Raw genomic sequence first — 27,323 nt, 5'->3', positions numbered from 1 at the left:
CCATTTTATATCACTGGATACTTGGCCCAAAGATAAGAACACAATGGAAAAAAATAGGCTTGTCACCCAATACCATATCCTACCATCAGCTGGAGCATTCTTCAAGTTGCTGGTACCAGCTCATACTTTACTGACCATCCTGAAGATGGTGAGTAGTTTCACTATTCCTTAAATATAAATAATTGTGTCTCAGTTTCCCCAGTGGTATATTCTAGAAAATTCATAGTTTTCAAAGTTGAAAGCCATAGTCTGGCAGCATACAAGCCCAGGCCCTTAACCAGCCACTCCCCCAAATCCATCTCTCTCCACCCCTTGATTCTGTGCCCACACTGCATCTTTCCTCTCACTGCTAGTCAGTACAGCTATTTGTAGGGCAATGACAAGGACTGAATATAACTAAACTGATCTGATCCAGCTTTAAAGTAACTCCTAAAAGATGTATCTGGGATATTTGGGGTCAGGGTGTAGTGCTTAAAGGTTATTTTTTTACTTGCATTTCCTCTCAGTTCAGTTTCCAGCACAGCCTAGGAAACAGCTATATCAGCTCAGCTGGACAGGGCTGAACCAAAGGCTAGGCAGACTGAAAGGGATAGGACCTTTCTACTGTTCCATTACAAAGCATACAGTTACTGCTTACTTAGGAAGTAAAGGCTAGAGCTAACCAACTATTAAATTATTTTCTCTTCTTCCTTGGCTTCATTCTATACTTTTGCCCTCCATCACACTGCAAAAGACTACAACTTTTACCTCAACTGACATTTTTGATGTCTTTTTTTCCCCCCTTTCTCCTGAAGTTGCTCTCTCCCAGTATTACACTAGGAAAACATAAAGAACAAATTCCAGAACAGGTACATGGAAACAATTCTTTCTAATTTTTTCAGGCTGAGCAGTCCTCAGCCTGAACATATATGCAAGAAGCATGCAGCCTAGCAATTTAGTGATTAAAAATGCATTTCTGGCCAATCAATTGAAATATTCATATTTTCATTTAATGTAGTCTCTCCCCATAAAACTGTCTCCAGCAAAAATCAAATCTTCACAAAGGTCTGTAATCTACAAAACACAGAATTACTATTCCTAGCATTATAGATGAAAAATAAATTTCCAAAGACACTGGCTTTCTGTCCAGGGCAACTCTGATGGTGGGTGCAAAAAAACCTCACAAGCAAGGCATCAAAATTTAGAGCTCCACACCTAGGAAGAGAGACCTTGTGTTCAAAAAGTTAGGATGTGGAAGCTTGGATTTCACCTGTATCATTCAGGTCTCTTCTGGACCAATTTTATTCTGGCCTTGGTGTGGAAAAGGAGGATAAGGGTGAGAACAAGCTTTTCTCAATTAAAAGTCCATCAGAATCATCTGCAAAGATTTTGGGTTTTAGCAATGAGTGTTTAATAATAAAAATTTTCTAGATGTTCATAATTTTCTGTCATATGAATGTTTTTACGACTGTTTAATTCCACAGGATAGGTTAACACCTGAGTAATTAACTAAACTCCTTGAAGCACTTGAAAAAGTCTCATATTTGTGTCTTTCAGTATAAAACCTGCTGCTGCAGATGTACTTTAGGGAAAAAAAATGCAACCACTTAATTAGTTTCCTGTTAGTTTCTGCTCAGTATTAGATGCACAAGGCACCATGCAGTATTTGGCTACTGACATTCAGAGGTCTTACATGTCATTACACATGAATAAAAAAACCCAAATATGTCTGTATATATATATACAAAATTATTATTTCCTTTTCCATTCTGTCAGAAAAGACCGTAGTAACTAATTTAACACCTTAGAGCAATTTAAGAGGAAACTACAAGTGACTAGGTGTTTTGGGATTTTTACCCAACTACTTTCCTTTTATATTGCAGCTATATCGTCTGTACAAACAGAAATTACCACTGCTTTATCAAAAACTATAATTTCTTTTCAATACATTTGGAAGAGAAAACAAAATTTTCAAATCAAGGTGTTTAAGGTAAGCAAAGCAATGAAACAAACTACATTTTTGCAATCTACATCTCACTGAAAAATGTAATAACACATCCAAATGAAACACTGTTGTCCTTTTGTCAAGACAGTATTTTTCTGAAAGACAGCCATTTGACTGAGAAGAAAATTACATATACTCAGCTTACTCATTTGTACGGCAAATGCTGTAAAAGACTCTTGATTTTAACTGGGATTTCTGAGTACCACTAAAACACACAGAGTTTTGTGAGTGGCAAGCTGGGGGATTTGGTGAGTTTTTTTGTTTGCTTATTTTACTTGTTTGTTCTGGGGAAGAAGTTAAAAAATTGGAAATACTTATTTTATCAAGGCAATAATACTAGGTGATGGAAAAAATAGGTGTCAAAGGCATGCAGCAAGTCCTATGCATCTCTGTTAAACTAGAGCAATAAGTTTTATCTTTGCCTCAGGGTGCAAAGCTGATGATATCAGCTGCCTGCCGAACTTGCACACCTGACCAAACTAAGCTGAGTTTGCAAGATACAAGAGGATAAGAGCACAAACAAATTCTTTGCAAAAGGCAGTCAGATATCCAGTGCTCAACTCAAATATCCAGTGCTTGACAGAAAACAGAATGAGGGAGCTGCCTGAAGTAAGGAAAGTAATTGAAAAAACCCATCCCCAGCATTGAGTAATAGCAGTGGCTAATAACACATTGCTTAAACAAAATGTAAAAAGACCATACTAAAGCTCTTGAAGTGTTCTTTCAGCATTAAACATCTGAGCTTATTTTTGGGAGTTGACTAAACTACTAAGAATTATTGTGTACTCAAAAACTCACTTAGCACCTGTTTAAACAGTGAAGGTGCCTCAGAAATCGCTTACCTCAAAGGAGACTCACCTTGTATAAAGCAGAAATGAGCTGATGCATTTTCAGTCGATGAAATACAAAGATATCGTACACAGCTGAAATGGCCAGAACAGTCACTCCTTGCTCCTTCCACAGCATGCTGCATCCTGCACACAGCCCTGCTCCCAAGATCCAGCCCCAAGTACTTGGTGAGGACCCTCTGGTAGCGCAGTGCTTCACGTAACACATGAGGGAAAGCAGAAAGAAGAGGCAGGCTCCAATGTCCGCCCTCCCTACGATCCCTGCTACGGCTTCCGTGTGGATGGGATGAGATGCAAACAGCAGGCCCGCTATCAAGGTCCAGTACCCATCGCCAAAGAGGATCCTGGAGAAGTTTGTAAAAAGGCCAGTGACTGCAGCATGTAAGAGAACATTTACAAGGTGGTAGCCCCATGGGTCCATTCCCCCAACAGCATGGTTAATGCGGAAGGAAAGTGTGCAGAGAGGTCTGTAGGACTTGTGGCTCCCACTGTGAGTAAGCAGGGTCCCCCAAAAGTCATTGTAGAAGATATGGATCCACGGCGTCTCGGGTAAAAGGTCCTGGTTTGTCTTGATAGCTCGACTACAAAAGACAAATAAAAACTTCATTTTAACAGAAGAAATTGGCTACAAACGAAAGGCTGTGAAAATGCAATCACACTGCTACAAGAAAAAAATGGCATTGCTTTGGTGCTGCTTCAATTCAAGTTTTAAATTTTAACAGCAGGTGTTAAAAAACTACATATCTATTGACTTTCTTCTTGAGCAAAATTTCCATATAAATTGGCTTTTAAAACATTAGAAACAGACATTACACTTCTTCTGTTAAATTAAAACACCCTTCAGTGACATTCTTCTGAGCCTAACCCAGGAGTTATCAGTTAAGATTTGATGAATTATAATTAAAATGTAAAAGAAATATGAAAATCTTGCAAATGTTATTGTTGAAACAATGGATCCTCCAGACTACCAGAACTAAAACCCCAACTGTCCTTTTATACTGAAATTTTCATTTAGATTTGGGAATGGATTTTGCTAACATAGGTAAACAATAAATACAGAAGTTGTTAGGAGTGTGCAATTTTCTGCTTCTGGACAGGACCTTGTATGTCTTGTGCATATTTTGACTGACAACATTTTCAACAACACCTTGCTGAAGACAGACAGCAGAATATTTCACGTATGAAAATACACTCTCTTTTTAAATTTCTTTTATTTCCAATTGAGGAAAAAAACCAAACCATTTTTACATTGTATTAGCTTATGAACTCAAGTCTGTCAGTTTGATTAGAAAAAAAATGCTGCAGCTTTCAGCATTTATGCTTACAACCACACTGGCAAGAACTCATGCCAGCCATTAGCAGTCTCCAAGTCTAATTCGTTACTGTAAAAATCTGTCTCCTGTAGTGTTTGTACAAATACAAAGATTTGCATTTAAATTTATGCAGTGGGAGAAGGTGTGAGACCTGCTTAGTGCAAAGAGATGACTAGAATTTAATTAGTTACTTGTATTTAAGCAATTATTTAAAGATGCATTGTTGTTACTACTGAGCTTAACTCATTTAGCATTTATTTTATTAGGGTAATTAAGAATCCAGCCAGCTCAAGACTCTTCTATTCAAAAAACCAAACATGAGAGGTGATTTTTATTTCATTCTCTCTTAAAAACCTCTATCTGCCTTATCAATAAATACTCTCCTATAATAATTTTTCAGTTCAGATGAGGAAGGAAAAACAAGGTGTGAAACTCAAGCCCACATTTAAAATGCATGACTAATTCACACTGCAAGACTCTCGTCACATTCTCCATTACTTAGAACCTGTGAGCAAATCCCCCCCCTCCCCTTTTTTTTTTTTTTTGTGGTATTCATTTCAGGAATGTTGTCTTGATCTGAGAAGAAAAATGCTCAAAACTGATATACTGCACCACAGAATCTCCATGCAAATACTCCAAATACCACACAGCTCAGCATTTCCATTGTCCAGAGCATGCTGCTGTAATGCTTTCAGACATGCTTCCTCTCAGCATGTTCTTTTGTCTCTGAGCACATAAAGGTTATAGAGAGGTCACCTTAAATCCTTTAAAGATCTGATGATGCTTTTTAGAATATTTTAAATTTTCATTTTGACTTCTGCTTATGCAGTGGATCAGGTTGCCTGTATTTGTTTTCCCAACCCCACACACATTTTTCTCATTTTAGGCAAGTCACAAAAGAACACTGGAGGAAAACAAGGTTGTTGTTTCCACATTATTTATCTTGTCCTTCTGTGTTGCCCTTTCTTGAAACCTAATTCCTCTGTTTGTGATTTTCATTTGTAGTATAACTCTCAGAACCACTATCAGAAACTTAGCAATTTGGCAAAAATAAAGCAGGTGTCGGGCAAGAAAGAGTCCTTTCTCTGAGAAAAACACAGTATTTTAGACAAGAGGCTCCCAAAGGCTAAGAATGGCTATCAGATGTCAAGATTTAGAGTTGAAACCCTGAACTGTTGAAATGTTTTTTCTTGGGGAAACAATAAAAAAAGTAAACGGCAACAACATTGCCAGCACAACCACTGTCCTCTGAGGCAAAGCATTCTTCTACAAAGAGCCCAGACAGTTCCCAGCTTGTTCCCAGGAAATGGTAGCTTTTACTATTTATTTTGCCTTCTCTCTAAGGTGATAGTTTTCATGCAGCAGACACTCATATTGAACTCATCCCCACCAAAAATAAACAGTTTGTATCATAAAGAAACCTAGTGTACATTCCAAAGGCATTAATTCAGTCAAATCTTATTCACAGCTTTAGCAACAAATTCAGTGCATCCTTGATCCTTTTCTGTTTAGACCTGTCCGTATTAAAAATTAAGACAAAGAAACATACAATGAAACAAGCCCTACACACAACAAAACATCAAAAGGAAGCCCTGAAGATATTGATCAAACTGTATTTGGGTATAGATTTCAGCAGGCACTTCTATAATACTCCTAATTTCTTGTGCATGTAAATGCAACAGATTCTAGTACCAGCCCATCTGCATGAAGAATACAGAAGCAGACAGTTCCACCTTACTCAGTGTTTAGTCACATCAAATGCTGCATTTTCTATAGATCAAAATTTTAAACAAAGTTAAAATTTCTTTCTGTATGGTTTCCATACGGTTCCAAGGGCATTAATGAGCCTTGACAGCCTGATCCCCGCTCCCAAGGTTCCCACACCCTGCGCACAGTCCCAGGACCTCATGTCAAGTCTCCAAAGCTTTCCCTGATGCTTCCCAGGACCCAGGACCCCATGTGAGTCTCCCAAGGCCATCAGCCCCTGCCCCAGGGACACCTCAGCAGGGCCAGTCTTCAGTTCCCCAGGTCCTACCCTGACAAGGGTCTTGCTGAGCTGAACCTGTATCCCAGCCTGTCCTTGTCCCCAGGGAAGTGCCCCGATGCCCAGGGCATGGGCTGCCCTGGCTCCTGGCTGTGGTAGGCTCTGCTTTTTCTCTAGTTACTGAATCACCAAGCCACTTATCCTACTTGGTCTCCAGTTCCATCAGAAATTGTGAATGCAACACCTCCTCACACTCTGGTAGCAGTGCCAGCTTGTCTCCAGCAAAGCCTCCTGAGCTAGCAGCCACCCTCTCTCTACAGATAGAAAATTACATTAATTGCTGGCTCTGGAAAAGACTCTGGGATAAAGAAAATTACAAAATGCTGTATTAACCTTGCTTCCAGCTTCACTTACAGTTTACCTTGAGGTTATGTCATGTCCTGCAAATTAATCCAATTTTGCCAATGGGCAAAAGAGAAGCAACTCATCATTCTTTGCCAGAGTGGCAAACTCTGCTCTTGTTAAAAGGCAGCAGGTCACCTGACAAAGTCTTCTCTCGAAATTCCAACACAACTGGCATTTTACTTCCAAGCAGCCTCTGAACAGCGTTGCACACTAAGGCAGGGAACTTGCTTTCTTCAATATGCAGTGCTTGCCCATTTCATACATCCCAGGAGAATGGGCTACCTTATTCAGTATAAAACAAATGGACATGCTGGGGGCAGGGGGAAGGAAAGGAATTAGATTCAGTTATCAGTTCTTCCGAAACAGAAAGCTGAAAAAAGACAAAAGAAATGTAAAGACAAAATCATCATTTCTAATCCACCTGAAATAATGTTTCTGCCTCCTGCCATAAATCACGTATTTGCCACAGGTCAGTACACACCTTGAGCACAACTCACTGAGTTCTTATTCATCAAACCTGAAAATGCCACAGACACATTCACACGTGCACATATACATGCATAAGCACAAAAAAAATTCCAGATGTTTTCAAAATTAACAGCTATATATGTCCTAAACTTCTGTGCTAGTGTTAAACTGATCCAGGTGTTAACACTAAGGTAAAAAAACAGATGTGACATTCTAAAGTGATTTAACGAGTTAAGCCTTATATTCAGCTTCAAAATTGCTAATGGTCCCCATATGCTGAAAATTACCATCAGCATTTGAGGTAGACAACATATTTTAAAGGAAAAGGAAAATTCCCAACTGTGTATGCAGGAAGCCATTGACCAGACGTCTCTCACATAAAATAGATAGTGATGGACTGGCAAGGTTGAACATGGAGGTTCATTGTTGTTTTTCCTGAGTCATTTTTAAACAGTATTAATTTAGTGCTTTTTTTCTTGAATAGCAATAGGAAAACACCCTAGGGTAGTTTTGCAGTGGATATTAAGGAGACACCCTAAGGATGCTTTCAAGACTATATGTTACTTACATAGACAACAAGACTGAAAACACAGCCAAGAGCCTACTCGCTTGAGTACAAAGAGCTCCACACCCCCAAAACATACAGCAGCTAAGTAAATCCTGCAGACTATTTACAGGTTGTTAGGCAGGTGGTGGTCAGAAAGCAGGGAAGTAGAGCTTGTCATACTTGCCTGCAGACTACTATATATATACATATATACACACACATACACTGCCTGTATTGACAGGATAAAGTAAAAGTCAGAAAATACTACTTAATATGCAGAGATGTCTTACGAAAGTAATAACCTTAAGTACATGAAAACACATTCATCTAAATGTTTAATTACAGACTCCAGGGAACTACTTGCCATTCTGGTAGAATTCTGGTGACAATTATGTCTGACATGTGCATTAAAGTTCATCTTTCTCAGTTGTTAAAGTGGAATTTACCTTCAAATCCAGCAGGTAGTAAAGTTCTACCCATGGCACGTCACCAAAAAAAAAAAAAAGACCCGGCACAAACAACAACAAAAGAACACCACCCCCTAAAAAAAACAACAAAACAACACACAAAAATAAAACACCAAACCACAAACATCAATAGTGTATATCAACTAGGGACACCTGCAGGAGAGCAAAATCTGTGCATCCTCTGAGTTTCAAGTTGCAGCTTTTGGTTTGTTTCAAAAAAAATCTTTTTCTTAGGTGAATCTCTAAGGGAAACCTAATAATTCAGGTGTTTTCAGAAAGAAATACTTGGCAACAACTAACTGCTAACTGGCTCAGAGAATGGATCTGTACATACAGATTGATGGAAACACCTAGGATCAACTCGTATTTTAAACTAATTAAAGGAAAACATAACATTACAAAAGGGAAATTAGCTTACTAGAACTTTGTATCTAGTTTATTTCTGCCAATAAGGTACTTTTGTAATTGTATAGAAAGATCTGAACTCAGAGTTCAAACACTGAAGACAACATATAGCTTTAAAATAATTTTCCTATCTTATGTGATTACTAGTGAAAGCTATTAACTCTATACAGAGTCAGTACAAGACCTCTGGAAAATATGTTAACATATGATTATATTAATTCTGTATTTTGGACTACGAAAGTAATTCTACAGCCAACTTCAATTTAGTACCAGAACAAACAGGAGCTACAAGCAACAGGTCTGTAAATAGTGTTTTACTTGTAAAACTTTATGGGTGAGACTTTCCTGAATTAGATATAAACAGAGTGGAAAGATGGATGACCGAGACAACTCTAACTATACCCTTAGATGATTGCAACTACTGCCAAAAACAAAGACACAAAAATACTAAAGAAAACAAAACAGTAAAATCACGAGGAAAAATAGTAAGAACACAAAGGTTATAGTCTTATACCACAGTATAAAGACACAAACTTTTAAAGATTTTTCTGTACTGCACTATGCCTTTTAAAGAAATTGATCTTTTAACATAAGCAATAACTTGTCCCTTGCTTATTTCCATGACTGACTTTATCTACTGTGGTTTGACTTTGTCTGACAGTGACTGGCAATGATCCAGCAGCCCATCAGCTGCACGCTTCTAGACTTCATAATTTTGCAACTAAAGACGCAGGGTGTTATTCAAAAGAAGGAAGTGGTGGCAATGCTTACATATAATACTGAATGCTATTAGGAATTGCTTTAACTACACTGAAGCATGCTGCATCTATTGATTTTCCTTTTGACTAAGAGAGCTTTGAAATCTTTATGTAACTAGAAGTTCAAAACATTTCAGTTACAAGAAGGTTGAGATGGCCTTAAAATTTTTTCCACCCAGAATATAAATATTTCAAAAGCTAACTGTAAAGGTTTTGAACTCCTTCTCCATTGTATAAGCCTTTCCATTTCTATGTATATCCTCCTATGGGGAAAGAATACGGCCTTAATATTAACCCTAAGTGTCCCTCACTCTCCTCAGTTCACAATTTAGCCTACACAGCAAACACTAAAAGATGGACTATGTGAAATTTGAAACCCTAATTAATTCCAACTGCCTGGCATAGTATTATTTGATTATTCATGCACAGATTTAAAAAAAAAAAACACAACTGAGGGAAATGAAAGAATAAATTAATACTTTCATATGCTGAACAATGGGACATCAGTGTCTCAAGAGGAAGCTGTTAAAAATGTAAGGAGAACAGCAGCTCCTGTCTTTGCCTCTGCTCCCTGAGTTTCCTCACCACAGCATGTACCATAGATCTGTGAAAAGATACTTTCATTCCTAAATCCGAAATGCTTTCTGCTATTCTCACAGCTATTTTATAAGCTTCACTCCCAACTACACCCTACAACACAAAATTGTTAATTGTGTTCTTCTGAAACTTCAAGATACTTTGCTTTTACCTGATAAATATGCTTTCAAACATAAATCAGAAGTTATTCTTTAAAACATTTTTCTGTGCCAAACAACTGCCTGGCAATAATTCACAATTTGTTTATTTTATATATGTATGTAATTCCAGCTTCTGAAGCATGGTTAGAATTCATAGCTGGAACCTCTACTGCCCCTTTCAAATCTATTTCAGATTATAAAAGTGAGGCCTTACTGGATTTACTGTTCTGCAGTACAATATGGCACCACATTATTTCTCTTCCCCACTTACCACTGAAAAAATTAAACATAAATATTTTTTGCCACTCATGACAGTAAAAGGACAGATATTTAAAGGCTTGAGAATATAGCAATTAAAGTAAAAAATGTTGATTTTCTTACTCAAGAGTATGGATATCAAAGTACTTTTTTGACAGGTCACCTTCTGAATATAAATAAAGCATTTCCAAGACACACATATTTTAAGCCATTATATGAAAATAGAGACACACATACTGTAGCAGTATAAAAGAGTTTATCAGTAATAAAACAGTCCCATGACTATTCACTTCTCTGGTTTTTTTTTTCCAGTATGTGGCAGACCATGGAGAAAATTAAGCTAAGAATTTAACTTCAGAAAAACTTTTTTTTTCCCATACTTTATCTATTTTCGTTAGCGCATTTTCAGGAAGTTTGAGGAGATTGTACAGAACTATGCCTAAGCTCATGACTCTTACACACTCTAAATTTAAAGCCTGAAAGAATTTCTAGGTTCTGATTTTGATTTTTAGGTACTGAGCACTGAAGAGAATAACCAGGAACACGTTCCCATACAAATACAGAAATAATAAGTTGAGGAAAAAACACTGAACCACAACAAACCATAGACACTCTCCTTTTCTTATTTTTTGAAGGGGATGAAGGATAAAGAAATGCAACAGGGATTTAGTGTGTAAGTTTCCTTCTTCAAGTCTTTTATTTTAGCAGTAAAACAACCCTTTATTAAAAAGGGCTGATCTAAACTTAGTTTTACTGGTTTAACTGAAAAATATTATTTGAAGTCTAATCAGTGAAAACAACTTGGTGCATGCATATCCACAGAGGCCAATTTAACCTTCACGCTGTCATTAGAACTCATATTGAAGAAATATCCATATTGGTGAAGAGGGGAAAAAACCTAATCACAAAAAAAAACCAAAACCCAGCTATCCCTATCATGTTCATGTTATTCACTGTAAGACTCAAGTGATTCAGATAACAGTCACACCCACCTTGGCTTAAATTATCCACAGAATTGCAAGTCCAGACTGTGCCACACTAAAAACTATCAGAAATGTGCTCGCTCAAAATTATCACGTCACCAAGAGGTCTCCTCTTCCCTCCCTCCAGCCCCACTGTAAAATACATAAATGCACAAAACTAAAGCTCTGACACACAATAATTGTATCACTTTTCCTACCCAAAGGATATCATATTAGCAAATTTGTGGGGTGGGTTGTTTGGGGGTTTTTTTAGTAATACTGTACAGAATAAGCATTTTCCATTTAGGTTAAGTCTGTTTTGGTATCTTGCAAATATTAATGCTGAAGCTTTAAAAGACTATTTTGTATAGCAAGAAAGTAGAACTCTTGCATATTTTTTCTTGCAGTATTGTCCATTTTTAGTATAACAGCCCTCAAAAGCTATCCAATTATGTAGATAAATGATTGCCCACAAGTATATTAGTATTTTTAGACAGCAACTTCTGCTTAAAATGTTTTTCCTGAAATCATTCTGGTCTAAGAAACCAAACAGACACAACTTGTCTTTCAAGTCACTACTATCTTCGTAGTCTAGTTTATCATCTCGCCTGATATGCAGGCAATGATGATTGTAGCCATAGTCCCATTTCAAAGGCAGATATTAAATAATAATGAGGGCAAAGGAATCCTCCCTGAGAATTACCAAAATTTATTCTGTGTCAGCTACAAAGCCCATCTACACTGTCATGAACCAAGAGATGTACTGCCATTTCAGTGAAATAGTCTTAAGTAAACACATAAAGCAAAGCAAGCTTAACTTGATGGAAAAAGCAGCAAGAAATGTTAACATATAGTTGAGGCATACATTTCTCTGTGATGATACTTTACTCACCAGTGAATCAACAAAAATACTTTAAGTACCTTCTCAGAGGGCTCCAAATTTAAAAAAATTGCAGTTCTTTTTCTTCCCAGATGCCTATTAATCAAAATTCCTACATAATATAGAAAGGGCCTAAAATCTGGCTAGAAAGCATTTGTGATGGAGTTAGACTTCACTTTCATTCTTTGCCACAGACATGTCAGACAAATTCCTGTAAACAGTTTTATAATTTTATATTTTTAACAGGGGGAAAAAAGGAACTTGCTACAGACTTATGTCAAAACCTATTTTTATGAAAACTAAATTCTCACAAAAAAGCAAAACAACACAGATAATTAAAAACAATATTTGTTCACGGGAAGATGTGTAACAACTTCTAGTGAATAGAGAGACTGTTTAGTATGGTCCTGAAATGGGCTCCCCAGGAAAGTGGTGAAGTCACCATCCTTGGAAATACTAAATAAATAAGTAGACGTGGTGGCACTGTGTGGAAAGGTTTAGTAGGCATGGTGATATTTCATCAAGGGTTGAACTTGATGATCTTGGATATCTTTTTAAACCTTAATGATTCTATGAATGAACTACATTTTTCTACTCTTCAACATCTTTACAGAGGGCACTGTGGGATGCCCTTCAGAAATGTACTTGAACAGAGCAGATGGCACCCACTCAGTTGGAAAGTGTGAATCCTACTGAAAAAGGCTGAAATTACTTTGACTGATTTGTTTCACCTTTGTGCCTCAACAGTTTATAGAGATGCAGGGATTCACAAGAGTAAAACAAGTTTTGTGGCATGCCATAGCAATTGTGAAACACTAGAAACTGAAACCATAGCAGTGCTTAAAATCAATTTTATTTTGTCTGAATTGCCTGGTTAGAGCACCCAGCTAGCAGGCAACAGTTTGGGAGTGACATCAAGACAACAAATCAAAGTCATTTTGGGAAAAAAATGTGCTTTACAGTCACCATTATATGCAAGTTTGTATCAAGCATACTCTCGAGGACTTTACTCTCGAGGATGGATGCAGTCAAAGAGTGAGGCAAAAAAGCAGGAAATGACAAATTAGTTGAAATATGCTATCAGAACATACAGGATTTCTGCTATATTAGGTTTAGTTCACATTGGTATTGGAATAACCTGCACTTTATATCACTGAAACCAGTAGATTTTACAATCAACTGCAACTGGCATAAGCTTTTATAGCCTTTCTGTACACTTTTTAAACTTACAAGCATAAAAGCAAAACACGCAAACCCCATTCCTTTCTATGTTTTGGAACAGCTATCAGGAGGCAAGCAGTTACCAAGAAGGATCTCAGACAGCAACTCAGGTAAACTGAAGCCATTACCTGAATCACAAAACTGATCAACATTTCTTGACAATAAAACTAGAGCTAAGTCAAGCTAAACTACAAAAGCAGCAAGCTTTGAACTGAAACATCAGATTTTGAAGTCTCTCCAGTTCTATGCCAGCCAAGCACTTGCACTTTTCTCCGCTAGTGATTTCTGCGCTTTAGGGTTTGTTTTTTTTCCTCCAAGCAGCTTTATGTCACCAGTCTTCTATAAATGAAGGTCTGAAGATCTTCTGGAAGATCAAAACAATATTTAACTGCTAGGCTTAACTGCCCACTCTAACATTAAAGTACAACCACCCCTGACAGCAGCACAACAGAGGACTGCATTTTTTCTTGGCAGATGAGAGAAACCCAAGTGCCACAAAAGGTTATGGCATTTCATAACATCGGCCTGTAGACAATGACAACTCTAAGTTTTGCCTAGAGAGACCCACAGAGGAAAGGTGATAACACAAAAAGGTTTATGAAAGCTTTAAAAAAGTAAGTGGTTTGCTTCTTTCAGTAGTCTTCATTAAAAAAAAAAAGTCCATAGAACAAAAATTCATGTAGCATTTTATCACAACAGAAACTGTACATTATCTTTCAAAATCCCAGCACTGCCAGAGAACAGTACTAATTTTGCTCCTCTTGCCAAAGCAGGAAGAGTGCTTGAGATCACAATAAAAACAAATTTCAAACATGGGGGGAAAAACACAGGTAGATTAAGAGAAAAACATGCAACTCAGGACAATGAAGCTGACCCAAAAGAATCATAGAACAGGCTGCCTTGGAGAGATCAGTTAGCATTTTCAGATTTCAAAAAGGAAAAAAAAAAAAAGTTTTTGCATTTGTGGACAAGGCAAACATATTCTCTTCAAGTATCTTCTATCCATATGTGAGAAGACGAGAAATGCAGAATTTCACCTTGGAGAGAAGTAGCTTCAAATTCACATGCGTGAGCTTGAACTGAGATTCTTTTCTGCTAGGCCATGAAGACATATGATATGATATGATATGATATATAATGCTGTATGATATTATATGATATATGATTATATATAAAACACATATTTTATGTACCATTTAGGAAAGAGCAATGGTCCATTTGAATCTTTACATAAACTAAGCAAATACTATTTCCTACGAAGCTAGGGGAAGACTACCTCTTCAGAGTTCAGGAGCCCTATTTACTGTCTTCCCTGGCACTGTAAGCCACTGAAAGTTTAATGAAGAAAATTATGGTTTGCTAGGCCATATAAAATACCAGGTGGTATTATTTCTGTATAATAAAATCAACCTAGAATAGTATAAGGAATAAGTAGTTTCTGCTCTACCAGATGTGCTTCTCTTTCTGGGGCTCTACATTGATCTTGCTGCAAAATAATCAAGAATTTGAGATTTATTTCTTACCACAGGAAATTAGTTGTTTGGAATAATACAGTGCTGTGTATGCATCATAAATTTCCCAAGTTCTTCACATGCTGTGGTACACAGAAAGAAACTGAGAAATTAATTATGACATAGCCAATAAATAATTACAGCTATACAACCCATTTGTACCTTCCACTAAGATGAATGGCAGCAAAGACCTATGAAGATTTCAGTGTAGGCTGCCATGTTCTTTTAAGGAAATCTGAAGAACTACTGAGACAGTAAGATATTGCTACCCAACTATTTTAGAAAAATATTACCTGGATGATGAACATAATCAGCCATAAACACCTCATTCAAATCAACTTCATTGCCCCTTATAGTTCCTTCCTCATCTCAGTCTTTTAGGACAAAAGCCACAAAAATTGTTGTGGAACAGAGGTAGTTTCTGGCTCATAAGAGACACTAGGAGTCCACAGGAAACCCAAAAGCTCACCATCACGTCTTCAAACTCACTGGAAGATGGAAGTCCCACCCCTGCAGCAGTCTAACTGGGAACTGCAGCGCTGCCGAATATGAGCCTTATTTCACTTTTTCAATGAAGACATTCACTTATTTCAATGAAGACATTCAATGAAGACATTCAACTTAAAGTGAATGCTTAACATCAACTTCTAAGAAAGATTAAAACAGTCTTTCTAGAGACACAAGCAGCTGTTAATTTAATATTACAGGGCAACAAAACAGGTGAAAGTTTTTAATTAAACAGCCCTTCTGTAGGCTGATATTCTGCAATTTTACATCTAAATCAAGCCAGGTGACTTATTTCTAATAAGTCTGAAAATCATAAAATTGGTTTCAATGATCTCAGAGATACATAAGCTTATTTGTGCTTATGGCCCCAGGCAACCCTGAAATCAGTCATTCCATTAAGTCAGAAGCATGGCACAGAGCCAAGCTCCTGTAAGAGTTAAAGGTCTTGCACATACTTTCTTTGTATGTTTATTTGAACAGAATGGTGACTTTGGGTTTTGGGCCACCCATCACTTGCAGACCTCCCATAACATTTAAAGGAGCTGAATTAACTGAATCTTAGCATATACCAGTTATCCTTGAGACACTAGCTCTTTAAACATGATGTAAAATGATGGGAAATTGAATCAACAGGGAAAAAACATCACAACAGAGTTTATCTGGAGATATTTTAACGTGTATATTTCTCTACAGAGGAGTCAGGCAATGTTTTGGGGATGGTTTAATTACAATAGTAGAATAAAGAAGAAGATTGCATGAAGAAACATGCAATCATTTTCTAATTCTGGGCTCCAGAGCCCCAAAAGTAATCATGAATTACTGTTTCATTCACAAGCTTCAAACACTTTGGTAATTTTTAATTAAGGGAGTTTTCATAGTACAAGAAAACATCAGAGTATCTTATTTTACCCTTTACAGCTGAGGTCTCTCAAATAAGAGAAACACACAAGGAATAAAAACTATGCCAAATGATGAGCAGGAAGAAAGATGCATCCAACTTGTTTTCACACATAACAAAAGCTATACTTAGTGCTCTGTTTTCTTGATGGTGATACTGCTATCTACCATAAAAATTATCTCTCAAAGACAACAAATGCCATATTGACCCAAATAAAGAGAATTAAGTTTTTAGTACTTCCTAATAGCAGTCATCCTTATACATTCTAAAATACATGCCCCATGTCTATTTAGACTGTAAAGAAAAGTCATCAAACAAAAGAAAGCAGCAAGAAAAATGTACTAAAATAGGACAAAATTTTGAGGACTTTTTCTTTGAACAGGTTCCATAATAAAGGTTGGCAGGTCCCAATTCCAGCAGTACTACTTCAAGCCAGGTCAACTACTACTTTGAACAGTGTGCAATAAATTATACAAGTGTGACATAAAGAGCAGCTCCTCAGTTGTAATGTCAGATAGTTCAGTGCCTGCATCTGAAGTTTCAATTTGACTTCTGCATGATTTCTTACTAAATGCAAGGAAAGGATTAAGTGCAACTTTCAGTAATAATAAATATCAATTAATAAAACCAAATTATTATTATTATTAATATTATTAGAGCAACTTTTTTTAAAGTGCTCCTTTCTTTATGGCCTTAAATAAAGAGAGGGAAGTATTTCCAAGAACAGAAAACACTCAGAGTTCCTGAAACTCCACCTTTCCCGCCATCCAAAAGACTGCTACAAAAAGATAATGGCTGGTCCAGACTGAATTCCACACAATTCTTAACATCAAATGGATTAACTCAGAAAGGAATGTTGTTAATTAAACACAAGCTAAAGACAATGGACCTAACCAGATAGCATTTTTGGTCTGCAAGACTGCATCTGACTTAATGCTGAAAACCAAAACGGGATAGAAACATACACATATGTTTAGGTAGCATAAATAAGTAAGTGTTTTAATAGCCAGCTCAGTTTAATTGTTCAAAAGGGAAGAAAAAAAAATGCCAAACCTGCAGTAGAGTACTCACCACATAAGGCAGAGTCGGTAAGTACAGATTCTTGCAGCACACCTGCAGTGTTTTATGTTCTCTTCATGAAAATAGCACAAAAAGTAGTTTGCAGATACCCCACTGGGCTTCCTTCTCACCAGGTATGTTTTGCCTTTGTGGAATTAATTTAAAGCCAGGAACAACAATTCACCTTTCCCCTCAGTATTTATTACATGGCTTCTTACTCTGTGAAGGACGCTGATGTCTCTTAGGTAAGTTTTTGTAATTTTTCAGAACTTAAATAGATGCTGTGTAATTGCTTTTAAACGGAAGTTTCATGGTGATGTTTTTCAAGCTCAACTGATTACAGCTTGTTTAATGGATCTTGAAGAAAATATATTATTCACCTTAATAAGAATTTATGCAAATCACTGCCACTAGCTTTTACAGAAAACCTTTTCAATTAATTATAATTAGGCTTTTTAGTTGTAGGTTTCTGGGGGTTTTGCTACTAGAAAATTAAAAGCAGGGATTGCTGGAGGTTTTTTTCAATTGTGAGAAATAAAACTTCATTGTTGTGATGTAAAAACTCCTATACAAATAAACTTGTAAGTGCAGAGCCCTTCTCATCTCTGCCATTCAGATTAGGTCTAAATATATACCCCCAGGTATCTGTTACTGGAAAGAAGACAAAGCAAATTTGTCTCTGGTGTTGATATACACAAATTACTCCTTGGCTTCAGGAGAGTGATTTTATATGAAAAATACAAAAAAATTATTCAAATAAATAAAGTACTGAAATATTGTCATGTCTCCCCATCACTTGCAAAACCCTTACAAATACACAAAGATCTCTCTCTAAATATAACACTGTAAAAGTATTTTTTGGTACCTATTTCAAGGCCATTTCAGTGTCTTAGCACTAATACAAAAAAAAACCAAAAAACAAAAACCTTCCTCAAGTGGATATCTTTTTTTTTTTTAATATAGCTAGAAATATTCCAGTAGAGAAGCAGCAACAACTCAGAAACAACACACTTACCAGTAATAACATTTGAACCTTTTTTACAGGTACAGATTTACAGCGAGGAAGATACAAAGCTTCATATTGTAATATTGCAGAGTTTATTATGATTAATTAAGAAGTTCCTCATAAAAAAGTGAAATCCTTATTCCATTGCAACTGATTTCCTAAGCCCAGGTGCTTTTAGCTCTTCTGAACAGAGAGCTACCGAGCACCCCTTTGGTTCTCATTTTACCAGCTGAGGAAAGGAAGGGAAAGTGGGAGATTTGTGTTACAGTCTTTCCAGAGGAGCATCTTATTTTCAGAGAACAGCACACATGCAATGAGTCTTGAGTGATCACATGAGGCTGGAGTAGGGAGAAGTCCTGCCTCTGCTTAATTCCACCCTCTTTCTTGAGCAGTGAAATAGCATCCCTGACAACAGAAATAATCACTCAAACTTCATCCACTCTCTTTATCAAACTCATGATTAATCTGAGAGAAGGAAAGACAATATGGGAAGCAACTGCAAGGCTTTTAGCTAGAACAAGAATTCAGAGAAGCCAGTTTCTGCCTGCTCCTATTTCTCTCTTGAAGTCATTGACTTTCAGTCCTATAACACCAGTGTTAAAAGCACTCTAACTCTGTTCTCTGTTCTTTCCATTCTTCAGGTTTTCCCATGCTGGAGAACAGTAGGGACAGATATTAGGCAAAAAACAAATTAATGCCTTAAGCAATCCATGTCCTACAAACTTATGGCTACTCATCAATGACAGCTCCCTTTATGCCCCTTTTTCAAGTCTTCAGGCATGGCATGGTTTCTGCCGCAAAATGGACGTTCTAATCCACACTCATGGCTGCAATCATAGCTCCCAGTCATAAAAGAGAGGAACTGCACATAGACATATTCCCCCATCTGTCACAATTCTTGAATTCTATGTCAATTAATCAGAAATGAAAGAGTACTTGCTCTTGGAAAAGCACCCGTGAAAATGACTGACTGATTCTACCTTTATAGCCTTCCAATCCAGATCAATGTGCTCACAAAAAGAAGTTGCCTATCTCCAGCTGTTAGCTCTACAAAATCAACCAAGGTTCTTCAAATCAAACTGTTCCCCTTTGAAGCCTATATGGCCTTTGATTTAGGAGTAAAAGTTTGGTGGACCAATTACAACTGCAGTGACATTTATATAATGCAGTGTTAAACATCACAGATCACAACAAGACATGCATAGGAGTATATCTACTGTGCTCAAAACACAGTAAACACACTGAAAATTAATGTACAGGACAATCAGTTCAAGCTGAACATAGAAACAAGAGTAAAGCTTTGGAGGAGTAAACATATTCATTAGAAATTAAAAGGCAAAGCAGAATATTAAATAGCCACATAAACAAGGTGAAACTGTTCTATGCTTCTAATTTGCAGGCAAAATTTGGCAGCTGAAACTTCATTAGCAATTCTCTAGAAGATATACACACCAGCTCAGCCTCCCATGGCAGTACCTGTTCTGCAGGGCCAGTAGTAGTAAACATGAAATAACAAGTAGAATCATAAAGACAGAGAGCACCACTTTTCAACACCCTCAATAAAGTTGATGTGGTTTATTTTTCAGCAGCCACCTGGCCCTTTTGGAAGTGTGGTTATGGTCAGATGACAGAAACCACCTTTCGAACTTCAAAACTCACTGCCAAAGGGATATCATGATGCAAAATTACGTCTCCTTGTTTTGCCATTAACACTGCCTAAGCTGCCAACTTGTTTCTGAGACTAATCAGATCTTGTTTTACAGAAAAGTAACTTGCTGGGGATTATTTCTTTTTCAATCCAAACAACTAAAATATTCACCAGTTTTCTAGATCAAATTTCCATGCAGATGTGGCACTTAGGGATATGACTTAGTGGTGGCCTTGGACTCCATGATGTTAGAGATCTTTATCAACCTTAAGGATACTGTAATTCCATAATTTCTAGGAAAATAATAACTTAACAGCCACTAGAAAATAGTGTTAAATAACTTAACAGCTACTAGAAAATAGTGTTCAGGAGACGAGTCCAAATGATTAGGTATCTGTAAGCTCTTTAGCTCCTGGGGTAAAGTGGTTAGTATAAATAAAAACTCAGGCATTCCAAGACAAATATTCCTCTAAAGAATTATTTCTACATCACTGATGCATTATTGACTAATTTTCCTTTTGTAAGACTCATCTAGGCAAACAAAGATAATATAAAGGAAGAAAATTACAGCAGCAGCAGGAATCAAACATTCAGTAAATTTTCTTCTTGTATGTATGCTTTCATGCATAGAAACATTCAATACCATAATAGCAAACTGGCTTTACACACTGTAATTTCAAACTATGGTTTCTGAGCATCAAGTACTTTTTTGCCATAAGACTTCTGACTTATTCTGCTCTGGCCAAATCTTTTAACATTTCTTCAGTTCTACATAAGACATTTCCTTCTCCTCCTGCTTTTTTTTTCCCCTTGTCTTCTATATTCTCCCATTTCCATTTAAGAATGTAGGATTACTAAACCACATTGGGGGAAAATATGTTACACAATAAATAATACAATTACTCCCCCATGCTAAGGAAAAGAAATTTCAATACCAACTCATTAAATAGTTCAAATATATGATGGTCATTGTCAGAAACAAAAACTCCATCCAATATATGTTTGGGACTTTTTTTTCCCCCGAAATCACTTCCTTTTAAATGCCACAATAGCTAAAAAATTAATTAATTAATCAATTTTTCCTTTGTTGATAGTTGGACTGAGAGGGAAAGGTTCTTCCTTCTTTGACCAAGCATTAATTTAAAAGGCAGCGATCAGTCTTATGAACTTAAACACTCTATTAAGCAAGCGATCAAAATTTCAATCAATCTGCCTTTTTGGATTTTGTCACTTCTTAATAGTCTGGTTAAAAATGTCTTCATATCAAGTTCTAAAATCTTGCTCCTAAAAGCAGGTTACATCTGTCTGTGTGCTGTTGTGAATAGGCACCCTCTCATCTTCCCCAATTACATCAACAGATTTATCAAGCACATTGTTGTTTTATGGTTTTTTACTGCATGTATAAACTTCACACCTTAGAATGTCCCTCTCTAGGCACCACAAACACAATAAATATATTTATGCAGAAACCAGTCAGCATAATTTAGAGGAGAGGAAGCAAAGAAACATGAGATTGTTTCTTGCATACTACTGTCCCATTATACACAGGAGAGCCAAGAGTCTTAAGAGCAAGTACAATCATCTATTGTTCTTTATGAACAAAAGTTAGAGTTAGCAAATTACATTAAACTAAATAAAACAGGTTTTTAATTTATAACAACTTTGTTGAATCATTTTTTATAGCCTTGTGGGGATACTCTCAATTCTGCTGATGGGTATTTAGACACCAAGTTTCTCACCTAGAGTACAATACAGGGGTGTTTTGAAAACTAATTAATGTTAATATAGCACTTCAAAAGTGTAAAATGCTACATAAATACTACAGGCATCCAGTTAATAAGAACAGTTCAGTTAAATCCCATTCATCATATGAATATAAGCATTTTATGTTTTTAAAGTTCACATACTGTCTATAAAAAGCCTGACAAAAACATTAATAGGCACTGACAGGCACACGAAAAGCATGGACAGCCTCAACTTGTTTCTGTAATCAATTTTAAATGAAGTCAACTCAGAGCAGTCACTTCATGGTAATAGGAAGCCCTTACAACATCACAGTTCCCAAATGAAAGGGCAAGGAATTAGTGCCTTTATGGCTTCTGTAACCCAAAAAGTCACAGAGGACAACGACACTGCTCTAGCTACTGTGAACTTTGAATCGTGTTGTAGAGGTCAACATTTATTAGCTGAGTAACAAGAAGCTACGTATCTTCATTACCTGAAAAATTCATTCCAGTAGAAAAATAAGTTCCCTTAAGAGCTCCATGATATCTTCTCCTTCCTCCCTACCAGCAGTTTCTGACAATAATATGATGTTGATTAGTTTTCACCTGTGCTGTAAAAATGTCTGGTTTTTTAAGTATCAAGGGCTACCTGAAATAAACACATATGCTATAGCATCTACCTGCTATATACAGCCTATATAACCCATTACCACCGCAAGAAATAGATTCCTTTATCTATACAAAGAATCAAATCAAGAAGAATATTTATCAACATTAAACCATACAGTTGGAGAAAAACATCACTTTTGGACAGCACAGCCAATTCCTTAACAGAAGAAATTATTCTGCAAGAAAGGACCAACGTTTTTATACACTGTGTCCCACCTTCTTGTCGGTCATCATCCACCTGGCTATACTTCCCAACAGAGAGGCTAAACATTCCATTATGCATTATTTACAAAAAACATTTTAACCCTCTAACAGGAGAATTTATTCTATTCCAATATTAAATAGGCTCTCATTGTTATGGCTTAACTATAACTGGCAATTCAATTAAGATTTGCATGGGCTATTAAAACCAGGTGAGCTTACATAAACATAGATATACAAATGCAACTACTTCAAATCATAGAATATTCTGAGTTGGAAGAGACTCACTAGGATCACTGAATCCAGCTCCTGGCCCTGCACAATACAACCCCAAATATTACACCATGTTCCTGAGAGCACTGTCCAAGTGTTTCTTGAACTCTGTCAGGCTTGGTGCTGCACCCACCTCCCTGGAGAACACCTTTCAGTGCTTGACTAAGCCCTTGGGGGAAAAAAGGGCTTTTTGTAACATGAGGACTAAAGCTCTCTTGACAAACCTTTCTGTTATTCTCTCAGGTCTTGTCATGGTCACTACAGAGAAGGGAATCCTCCACAGTCTCCTCTTCTCTAGCCTGAATAAACCAAGTGACTTCAGCTGCTCCTCACACAACTTCCCCTCCAGACCCTTCACCACTCCTGTGACCCGCCTTTCGATGCTCTCTAATAACTTTATATCCTTCTTATGTTGTGGTGCCCAAAAAAACTGCACACAGAACCTGAAGTGAGCACCTGCAACTGAAACAAGAAATGAAGATTTCTATTAATACTTGTGGAAACAAAAAGGACTGAAAACATTAAAATTGTTCTCCATAGGCATATAGAGGTATTACTGGTCTTTTCCATCATGCTTCCAAGCAAAGAGATCAGTAAATGTACAGGAAGTCTGTGCAGAAACATACCTAAAGTCAAACTTCTCATTGCTGTATAATAAAGAGGTTCACTTAACAAGCTGATCTGAAGCTACTGAAGAGTTCACATTTTCAAATCAATATGAAAAACAAAAATATCATACATTGAATATGCACTCACAAAATCAGTAAGAAATCAGCTCAATTCTCTTTGCTACTACTTCCAGATAACACAAATAGGGCCTTCTATATTCTGCAGAAGTAAATAAACTTCAGAGTTCAAATGTCTGGTACTTCTACAGCAGTGTCGAAGTTTGATGCAACATGAACAAGAAATGGGTTCATGGCATTCACATTTCATTTAAATCTCTAGTTCCAGATGCTTGGCTTCAACACTAACATTAGAGAGTCATGACTTCATTTCAGAACATCATTTCTGTTCTTAAGACTTTAGTAGCAACTTTCACCACCAGTGAGTTTTATATTCATACAAGGCAATAGCAGTCAGTCATATGTTTGTATAGGGGCCCATATCTGAAAAGACACCTAAACACATGCTGGGTCCTGCCATCACCACTCAGACAAGCCACGCACACCACTTCCTACTACCACAGTGCTATTTATGCACCTGATTGTTACAGCCTAAAATTTGTCCACCACATCTGACAGCAACCATTTTATTGGCACCTCCAAGTCTCCAGGGTCTTCTCACATTTATGTACAAATCATAGTCTGTCAGAAAGAACACTATTAACTGCAGCTAGGACACAGGGCCAAAAATGGCAAATACCAGCACTGAATATAACCCGTTTCATTTTCAAAGTAAGACTTCCCTTTACAACAAAATTCATAGATTGATAATCTATTAAGCTATAGATTAGATTGCTAATCTATAATCTAAACAACTGGAGAATAAAGAGTGGTTATCATGGTCTAATGGCAATTAGACCACTCCTAGAATACTATAGCCAGAATACTCCCCCCAATACTACATTACACTACTTTTCACTATCATTCCACATGAAAATAAAATACTTGAAAAACTGAATATATAAAAACCCAAAAAAAACCCAGTTGTTCTGTCATAAAGTTTTTCTGTTATTAAGTTAAAAATAAGTTCACTTTACAATGTTGATTTTTAAAAAATGTGTTTTAAAATCTCTATCCCTGCCTCTTTATTCACTGTTGTTTTTTAATTAAAGTTGACTGAGTAATGCGACTATCCTGATAGTAGCAATGGTATAGTGCACTTGTCCCAGGTTTTTTGCAAGACCTGCCCGAAACAACCAAGTCAAAAATCTTCAGAACCATTTATTGAAGCAGTTCATCTATCCCTCAGTCAATTTTTACTTCACTCTCAGTTTCCTTTTAAAAATATCAACAAGCATAGAATAAACCAGCAAGTAACCAGAGGGGATAAATAGAACCCCTGAGTTACAAACAGAAAATAATGTAAGCAACACTTTATCACACAACAGTATGGTAATGCTTCCTTTCTCTAAGTTTTCAGATGTTCAGGATTCTTGAATGCAAGAACAAAAACCGAAGACCAAAAATATAATAATAACAACATATGAAAAAAAATACCATGATTCTTTAAAACATCTAATTAAAATTCTGCCTAGGGGCAGAATTGCTCACTTGGAGTCAGATTTTATTAATTAAGGTTCTGTCACGAACAGTAAAACTATTTAATTTGTTGCCAGCTCACCGCTTAAATGATATGTGCTGTATATTCTGCTAGGGAGTTGGGTAATAATGTTGTCCCTTAACAAGAGCTGATTGCTGCAGCTTCAAGTCACAGCGATCCATCTGGAAGAGGACGAAATTATGTCTCCATGTCCCAAAGACCAACAGAAACCTCCTAACCTGGAGGAGCTTTTGTAGCTGGCTTTGCCAAACACATTACCTCTGTGGTCTAATGAAACACTCCTCAGAGGGCTGGTACCCATCATTACCATTTGCCATGCTCTCAACAAGCAAAGGGAATGCAGCTCTAGGCTTGGTAGTGAACAAACTCAGACTACCAGAATTTTAATGCCCAATGAAGTAATTGGAATACACAGAGAAATTCTTTAAAATGTAACTTCAAAAAACTTCTTCACTCATGATTACTTCTCTGCAGAAGAGCAATTAAAAAAAATTATTTACTGTGCTGTAATGATGACCGTTAAAGAGACTGTGAGAAGCTCAAATGCTACAATGATGTAGGATGGAGAACTGATTTTCAAATGCAAGAAGTGAAGACAGAACAAGCACTAACTTGCTTGACAAATGAAAATAATTACAAATACTACTTCCTTTTTCCTTCATGTATTTTTGTTGGAAGACATTAGTTTGATGGAATGCAGCGGGATTACATCAATAACGGGAAGAGTACAAGTAATACTGCTAAGACGTTACACATTTTTTTTTCCTGCTGAAAAGAAAAATAGCTACTCAGTGCTTGGGCTTCCACTCAAGTTCTGCACAGAAGGCACTCATCCCTGTACAGGATTCCATTTGGGAACTTTCTTTATGCTGTTGTGGATGGAGAAGAATAAAATGATTACATAAGCAAACTTACTAGCCCTGGAAGAAAAATATCAAGTGCTAATATCTGCATTGAACTGGAATTAGTCTGCCATTTCAGGGCAGACAAATTGAAAAGACATTTAAAAGACTTAAGATTACAGGGAAGTGCATATCTGCATCTTACTTCACTGATGACAATGGGATTTTGTCAATGAATTAGTTTCAGAAAGATCCGGATTTCTCTGAATGGCCTAGCATTATGAAAAATGGAAGTTCAGCAAAGAATCATTTGGATTTGCAAACAATCACATTTCATATCAAATGTTCCTTTCAAAGACTTCTTGTGTCCTAGCAGCACATAAAGAAATTCATAGGCTTTAAAAATACCATATATAGTGCAAGAGTTGCTGCTCTGTGCTTATAACTATGACCAATACAATAATAAAGTATCATTCATGTTAGCTATCAATTTCTTTAAAATCTGGTACACTTCATAGAAGTTTGGAAGAGGTTGCTACCGAGCATATATACCCAGGGTCTGCCCTGTATGTACAGAATTCTTTATTCACGTATATTTCATATATTCACACTTTATTTGTAAATAACAAATTGTACATTACTTATAATACCAAAACATGACTTTTATTTTTAGAAAAACAAATCTTGTTTGTCCCTTTCCATGACCACTATGTGAAATGTTCATGTTTTACCACGGACTTGAAATAAGTTGAAGCTTGCAATTACCAAACTAATAGCATTTTTATGGCATCCCAATTGAGATGGCACATGAAAATCTTTTCAAGCACGATAACACAAGGCATGCCTTTTTTCATTACATTCAAAGACTGTCTGGAAAAAGTAGCATGTGGAGGAAGGCAAAGGCTATCCAGTAAACAAAATTAAAAGTATGGAAAGCAATATAGAGTATTGCTTTCTGCTCATACAGACAACAGCCCAATTTCATAATCCACAATTGTAAGCAAAAGCTATCAGTACTAGCACCCTTAATTTCAAATATTATTTTTTTTTTTAATAATCAGCTTGAATTACACCTGTTACACTTCTACAAAAACCAAGCTGGAATTTTCAAACTTTCTATGAAGTTTATTTCCTACCTCTCTATTCAGACTATGGAAGAACTGGCAGCTCAGTAATTTCTGAACTAGCAGCAAAAACATCTTTGTTCAATATCTCCCCAGATTAGTTCAAAAGGACTTTTACCCAAATGATTTTATACAAAATCCCAGTTCTTAGAAGTCTCATGTAAAAGTCTAACACATCATTCCATGGAAGCAACATCCAGGGAAAAAGGCATCTATTCACACAAAAAACCACACACTTACGCATGGGTTCCCAACACAGCCCATGCAAGCTGTGAGGCTGTTCTGCCAAAGGCAAATTAGACCCTTTGAAAGGGAATGCCTACTTCATGAAGCTGGTACTGAAAGTCTGCTTCTTTTAACACATTTTCCAAAGAGTAGCAGAGCCCCTCTGTCCCTCC

The 27,323-nt window shown here is 36.7% G+C and overlaps 1 protein-coding gene across 7 annotated transcripts in view; it reads right to left on the bottom strand.

Annotated features, from left to right (window-relative positions):
* Positions 1-27,323, bottom strand: part of TMTC2 (transmembrane O-mannosyltransferase targeting cadherins 2) — a 234,089-nt gene that overhangs the window by 130,766 nt on the left and 76,000 nt on the right. For 4 of the 7 annotated variants that reach the window (XM_064419624.1, XM_064419627.1, XM_064419625.1 and 1 more), the window contains exon 2: positions 2,843-3,413. The exons of 1 other annotated variant lie outside the window; for it this stretch is intronic. In XM_064419624.1, coding sequence (XP_064275694.1) covers positions 2,843-3,413 — 571 coding nt within the window. Of the gene's footprint in view, positions 1-2,842; positions 3,414-22,957; positions 23,196-27,323 lie in introns of those variants that run through there. 2 more of the 7 variants (XR_010362153.1, XM_064419623.1) reach the window with 2 other exon arrangements.

Source organism: Passer domesticus, chromosome 5 (assembly GCF_036417665.1).
Source record: "Passer domesticus isolate bPasDom1 chromosome 5, bPasDom1.hap1, whole genome shotgun sequence".
Classification (NCBI taxonomy): domain Eukaryota; kingdom Metazoa; phylum Chordata; class Aves; order Passeriformes; family Passeridae; genus Passer; species Passer domesticus.
The sequence above is the reverse complement of the archived record's forward strand: the minus strand, read 5'-3'. Positions and strand labels throughout refer to the sequence as shown.